Below are 7215 nucleotides of genomic sequence, written 5' to 3' on the forward strand. Positions count from 1 at the left end.
TGACAAAAATGGGAGAAAAAATGAAAGAAAAGTTTGTCAAGTATTGGGGTGCTTCTGAAAAAATGAAAGAAACGTTTGTCAAGTATTGGGGTGCTTCTGAAAAAATGAATAAAGTGCTTTTTATTGCCTCTATCTTAGATCCTCGTAACAAACTTGAGTATGTTGGCGACGCACTTGAGGATATGTTTGGAGATGAAAAGGAGAATGAAATAAAAGATGAAATGGTGACTTATATGAAATCTATATTTGAAGAGTATGTAGCAAAATTCTCTAATGCATCTCAACGCTCATCTTCTCTTTTTGATTTATCGGGTCAGACATCGGATTCATCTATATCTAACACTAGCACAAAATCAACAAAAGTGAGAAATAGGATCCAAATGAAGAGGAACAAACAAGATGGTACAGGTTTGGGTGGTAAGTCGGAGTTGAAAAAGTATCTTAGTGAAGAACTAGAGTCGAATGATGATGACGACAATTTTGATATCTTATCGTGGTGGAAAGCTCATTCTCCTAGATATAAAATTCTTTTCGAGATGGCTCGTGATGTTTTGGCAATTCCAATTTCTAGTGTGACATCGGAATGTGCCTTTAGCACCGGAGGCCGTATTCTTGATTCATTTAGGAGTTCAATGATCTTATGAAACTTGAACTTGGTATGTTTTTTAGTTTTTGTATTTTATTTTTATATTTTTTTACTTAGTTTAATTGTTGACACGTTTTAAATTCTTTTTAGCTATGGATGATATTGATAGCTCAAAATATTCCCTCGTTCTTGATTTGTAATCGCATATCAACATATCAACTTGGCATTGACTGAATTGTTCAAGCTGAGAACTGTGGAAGTTCTAAAGTTTACCTGTGGTCTGTGGAAGTTCTGAAGAGTACTTGTGGGCTGTGGATGTTCTGAAGCTATGGATGTTCTGAAGTTTATCTGTGGAAATGAAAGCATATTTCTGAAAAGTTATGGATGCTCTGGATGTTCAGACTTCTGAATAAAGAAGTGTGTCACCATGGAGATGCTGGTGGATGATGACAAGTTTATAGGTAACATCTCTTTCTTTTTGGCTGAGTGGCCTAGTTCTACAGTCCAAATATATGCAGCAGCAGCACCCAATTCAAATATATGCAACATCTAGGTCAGTTATATATATGCAACACCCAGTCCAAATATTAATAAGTTAATATGGTGATGATCTTTGTTCCTTGACTTGCGTTTGACACAAGCGCACTCGTCAAAGTTGCCAACACTCTCTGCTGATTTATAGCAGCATTAGGTATGTATTTTATCATGCAAGCAATAAACTGGTATGTGACATTCTTGTACTTGTTTCTGATATTCTACTTTCATAATCCCTTCTGAAACTGTGTGTAACTCTTAAAAAAAAAATGAAGCATGAGGTTCTGTTTGTCAAAAACTTGCTTGGTTAAGATCTTTCTATAATCTTTTGAAATTTCATTTTTACAATTTTTTAGTTTGATAAAGAACTCATGATGATTGTGGCACTTTACAGTTTTTTTCATTGTGTACGCCAATATGCTAATATATTTTGCAGTATGAGATGCTCTTTTCTTGAATATACTTTTAATCTTTTTTCTCTGTTACTTCCTTTTTTCATTTGCACCTTGTTACTATTTGCTTTCATAGTGAGGTGAGAAAAGAATGTTGCCTTTTGGACATACTGCTATTTGTCTGAGTATCTTTCACCTCTCTTTGCAGATTCTTTTTCGAGTTCATGAATGAGAGGAAGAGGAGGAGGATTAAATCGATTGGTGGAGCAGGGCCGCTTGTATATATTCCACTTTGAAGGAGTCTTTCCTGTTATTGAATTTGATGAGTTTTCTGGCAGTGGATACAGTTTCTAGCCTCGCTAAATGCTAATACAGGATGCTTTGTGCACCATGCTGCCCATGTAATTTGTCAGTCATACTTAACAAAGAAACTCCAACTAGTGGAGGTTGAGAAACGTTGGAACTTACTGACACAAACTCAGTTTGTTATTAAAAAACTTTACATCTTTTGATTGTTGCTATTGTAAATATGATGTACTAACATATTCCGTGTGGACTTCGACTTCAATATGGTATTACCGAATATCGTACCGAATCAAACTTTAATTTACCAAATACCGAATTACCGAATCGAAGTTTGAAAGTTCGGTATTTGATATATACTTTGAATTACTGATTATCAAATTATCAAACTCAAATTTTGAAAATACCGAACCGAATACCGAATGCCCACCCCTAATAATATCCAATCTAAAATTAAATTTAAATTAAGATAATTAATTATTAATTTTGAAAAAGTGAGAAAGAGAAAGAGAAATAGAGAGAGAGAGAGAGAGAGAGAGAGAGAGAGAGAAAAGGGGGGGATGAGAATCAAATCTATGCCTTGCATGCTTCCTTGAACAAGCCAACACATTTCCACGACTCCCACGAACCTAATGCGCTTGGAATCACCCAAAATGGAATACTCCTGAAGTAGACTCGCTCTGATTACCTCTGTTTGGCGATACTATCAAAGAAGATTGGACTCTGTTCCCCCATTATTCTATCTGTGTGACAGGCATTCTCTCATAAAGTGACTCATCTGGACACACTTGTAACAACCATTAGTGCCATCTCGACACTCTCTCAAATGTATTCTACCATACTTACCACAAGGCCTGAAGGAAAGAGAGAGACAGGCCGGGGGTGGAAGGTGGGGGAGGGGGAGGGAGGAAAGAGAGAGAAAAGGGAAAACGGACTAAAGGAGAAAAAAAGGAAAGGGGGGGAGCGAAAGAGAAAAATTGTTTTATTCTGTTTTTACTATTTCTAGTAAAAAAATTACTGTCATTTTTTGTAAAGTTAAAACATGTACTAAAACTTATAATTAATGTTATATATTATATTATTTAAGTAAATGAGTTTTTTTTTAATTTTTACATATACACATATTTGATAGGTAGAACTGTGGATATGGATCGACCCAATTCACACATGCTTTGAAACTATATAAGTCAGGTTGGGCTAGTCCACTATTTTGGTGGGCCAAGAAACAGTCAGCCCAACCTACAATTATGTGGGTTATGGGCTATGCTAGACTAACCCATTTAAAAAAAAATCTTAGCCCAATCTTATTATATCACAATTATCAAAAAAAAAGAGAAATGCTCTATTTTTGAAAAATAGAATTGGGCTGCAATTTATAAAAATAAAAATAGGATTGGGCTGCAATTTATAAAAATCTTAGCCCAATTCTAAAATATCACAGGCTAAGTTATCAAATATTTGTGTTGGTGGAAGATCCCGTAAAAATAATTAATGTGCATGTACAAATCTAAGCATCCTGATTATCGAAAAAGGAAAGAAATGTCCACCAACACAAATATTTGATAAGTAGAGGCGGATCTAGGTGGGCGGGAGGAATTGTCAAAAACATTACACTATATTTATAAGGTCAAATTCAATATTTATGATTGTATATAACAAAATGAACCCCCTCAACATAACTGAGAAGCTTAGCTCAGTGGTCAAGGGGGTTCATTGTTATGTCTGTGGTTATGAGTTCATTCTCCCTGTTGGAATTATCTTCAATTTTTTGGCTTTTCCCACTGATAATTTTCAACTGTACTTGGACCTAGGGGTGTTCATGGTCCGATTTGACTCTGTTTTTGGCTAAAACTAAACCAAACAATTTAAGATAATTTTTTTTAATATTCAAATCAAACCAAACTATTATAGTATAAATTCTATCAGTTTTATCGGTTTGGTTTATTTTTTACGGGTTAAAATAATATATTTTATAATGCAAAAAAATTGACAAACTTATTTTCTACCTTCATACTACAAATTAATAGAATTTCAAAATAACTATCATTAATCTTCAAAGATACCTGAACTCGTTCAGAGATAGTGAGGATAGAAGAAAAGTATATAAGCTAAATAAGTTACCATCTAAAGTCCAAGCTAGAGCTATAAAAGAAAAGCAAATATGGTTCCAATAATAACAAACTTGAATATGTCCTGACTGGAACTATGTCTGATGTTCTTGTAAAGTATATAAGCTAAAATGATAAGCCTTAAAAAGAGCAAAATATTAGCAATATAAATCCATAAGTTGGTGGATTGTTCAACTCCTATGGTCCACGAAGGAAATGACTTCAAAAATAAAGAATTAACAGCCTGTTTTGATTGTCCAAGTTTGATACCGAATCTGAGAAGAGGAACCACCAAAACAAAAAGAAGTCCTTCAAGAAGCATCATTTTTTTCATTATTGCATGAAGTAATTGAAGCATTTCAGCCGTGGCCAATAGAAAACTTGCTACTTTACCTTTCTCCAATATGAAACTATTTGAAAGAAAACTGAAAACACGAATCAGCACAACAGCATACGCAAAAATAATCTCAAAAGAAATTATAAAATTTCCACCACGAGGAAGATAACAACTACTGCATAGTAGTATAACCTCCACAACAACAAAATTAAGAAAGTTAGCCCATAAAAGATTAATTATATACATTACTTTTTCATTAATCAAGTTGAGAAAAATAACAATGTCTTTAAACAGTCCTTCGAATGATCAACATTCAACATAAATGAACCATATACCCAACTGTCACCAGAGAAAGATACTTAATTGCTTACATAAAAGTGTGATTAAATACAAAAAATAAGTCAATAGCATAATCCAAAAGTACTTCAGGTGAAGCAGCAGCAAAAACCTGAGAATTAACTACCAAAGAGCAAAACAGTTGCACTACGAATTTCAATTGCAACATCCAAACTAATCAATGATCAAGGTTGTGCCAGCATATTCTGAAAAAAGAAAGAAGAAAGCTTAACAAAGTAGGCGTTAAAACTTTTTAAAACATAAAAGACAAATTCATAAAGAGTTAAATGTGTAAATTTACCTTTTTCAACTATCTCAAGTTTCTGAATTTCTTCTAAAAGATCTTCAAGCTTGCATTTTTTGGAAGTTGATCTTAACCATTGTTGAGTGCAAATAAGAGCTTCTCCTGTCTTTGGAGATAAAGAATTTCGATAAGAGTCAAGAATTCGACCACCAGTGCTAAAAGCTGATTCAGAAGCAACAGTAGAAATAAGAATAGAAAGAACATCTCTTGTCATCCTAGAAATAATTGGATATCTAGCCGAAGAAACTTTCCACCAAGCCAAAATATCTAACTCTTTGGTCTTTTCCAAATCATCTCCAAATACTTCTCAAGTTCTGATTTATTTTCAGTATTGTCTTCATCTGCCAAATATTTCTCCCATTGTGATTGCCACATCTCGTCACTATGCATGGTATCAATTTCATCATTCAAGCTTGTTTGACCACTAATTTTATCGGTATAAGTCCCGCAAAAAGAACTCATGAAGTAATCATACAAGAGACTCAAAGTTTTCATCACCTTTTTTCGATTTTTTGGCTCCCACCAAACAACTATAAGAGTTTTGAAACAGATATTCCACATATTTTAACTTGTATCGAGGATCCAAAACAACAGCAATGAATAATAACTTGTTCATACTTTCAAAAGTATTCCAGTATTTGTTAAATTTAAGCTCCATCTTTTTAGCCATACCACTCAAAATAGAATCTTTATTACGAACATATTTGCAAATTATCTTTTGAAGATTAAAGATCTCATGGAAGAAAGAATTGGAAGTAACATATGAAGTTCCTGAGAATTTTAAATTTATCTGGCAGAAAATCTCAAGGAACTTAATGAAAACTTTAACATTTTTCCAATCATCTATCGGTGGATACCCTCCCACATTATTTATTTCTAAACAATACTTGAGGTACTTGTGATCATTATCATACATTCTTGAAAATGCCCTTTCAAATTTTACAACTGTATCTAGCATCATGTATGTGGAGTTCCACCTAGTCTCAATATCTAAAGTCAAAAGACCATGAGTGTCAATCTTAACCTTCTCGATAAATAACTTAAAGAAATCAAACCTTCTAGCTGAGAACTTAACATATTTGATAGCATTTCTTACCCGAGAAATAGACTCATTTTTTTCACCGAGTCCTTCTTTCACGATCAAATTTATAATATGAGCATTACATCTAACATGTAAGAACTCATTTCCTAAGATGTCTCCTTTACAATCCTCAATTCTTCTCTTCAAGTGTTTAATTGCAGAATCATTAGCAGTTGCATTATCTAAGGCCACCGTGAATATGTTATCAATTTTTCAATCAAATAAGCACACCTCAATCCCCTTAGCAATTGTTTCACCTTATGATTTGATGTTTGGAAAAAGTTGAGAATTTTCTTTTTCAGATTTCACTCATCATCGATCCAATCGGCAGTGACAACCATATAAGTTAGATTTTGAAGTGATGTCCACGTATCACTAGTAACACATACAGGTTGATTATGAATAAGCTTTTCTTTCTCTTCTTGATATATTTTCAAACATTGTCTAGAAACAGTCAAGCGAGAAGGTAATTGAAAATTAGGCAAAGCAACTGCCATTAATCTCCTAAAATCTTCCCCTTCAACAACTTTAAAAGGTTGTTCATCAATAATGACAAAATCAGCAATGGCTCTCCTAATCTCATTGATGTTAATCACAACTTTTTCTACAATATATGTACTATATGCTTGTTCTTCTTTTTTAACTACCTTGATTCTTGATTGATTTCTGTCAATAATTCTAAGAGGGAAATTAGGACAAACCTCATTTAAATGTCGCCATAGCGTTGAGGTCCCATTCGTACTTTCAGAAGCAAAGTTACTAGTATAGTAGTTACATTTCGCCCTTTTCTTACCCCATTTATCAAGATATTCAGTATAGTGTTTCTAAATGTCGGATGTTCTCCTGTCACTACTCACAAGGCTATGATCAGGATCTTAAGGAGTTGTTTGTTTTCGCTTTTTAGCATGATTGAGAGTAATATCACGAGTTTTATCTCCGTCAAGCTCAAGTTCCAGGAAATTAGTTGAAGATACTTTGTTGGTTACCTCCACTGGCTCCACCTCTTTTTGAGTAGTTGTAGTTTCCATCTGAAAAAAATATATCCAAAAATCTAAATAAATAGAGAAATCCAAAATCATTAGATAAAAACTAAATCAACAGAAAAAAATCTAAATCAGTGGAGAAAATCTAAAATAACAGAGAAATAAAATAAAAAATACATACAAGATGAAAAACTAGAGAAGCAGTTCATTCAAGTAAAACTTCAAAGACACAAAAATAATTACACAAACAA

The 7215-nt window shown here is 33.4% G+C and overlaps 1 protein-coding gene across 1 annotated transcript; it reads right to left on the reverse strand.

Annotated features, from left to right (window-relative positions):
- Positions 1–5369: 5369 nt before the first annotated feature.
- LOC129872778 (zinc finger BED domain-containing protein RICESLEEPER 2-like) lies at positions 5370–6478 on the reverse strand. The gene is made up of 2 exons (XM_055947670.1): positions 6421–6478; positions 5370–6163 (listed from the first exon to the last, which is right to left on the reverse strand). The coding sequence occupies exons 1-2, from the start codon at positions 6476–6478 to the stop codon at positions 5370–5372; spliced, it is 852 nt and encodes a 283-aa protein (XP_055803645.1).
- Between the last annotated feature and the right edge of the window lie 737 nt (positions 6479–7215).

Source organism: Solanum dulcamara, chromosome 2 (assembly GCF_947179165.1).
Source record: "Solanum dulcamara chromosome 2, daSolDulc1.2, whole genome shotgun sequence".
Taxonomy (NCBI): domain Eukaryota; kingdom Viridiplantae; phylum Streptophyta; class Magnoliopsida; order Solanales; family Solanaceae; genus Solanum; species Solanum dulcamara.

Bases quoted from the DNA above. Each gene is read 5' to 3' on its own strand.
- LOC129872778 (XM_055947670.1), bottom strand. From the start codon at position 6,478: ATGGCAGTTGCTTTGCCTAATTTTCAATTACCTTCTCGCTTGACTGTT. The intron at 6,164-6,420 runs GTTTGAAAATAT...CGGTGGCCTTAG, and splicing joins CTTGACTGTTTCTAGACAAT to ATAATGCAACTGCTAATGAT.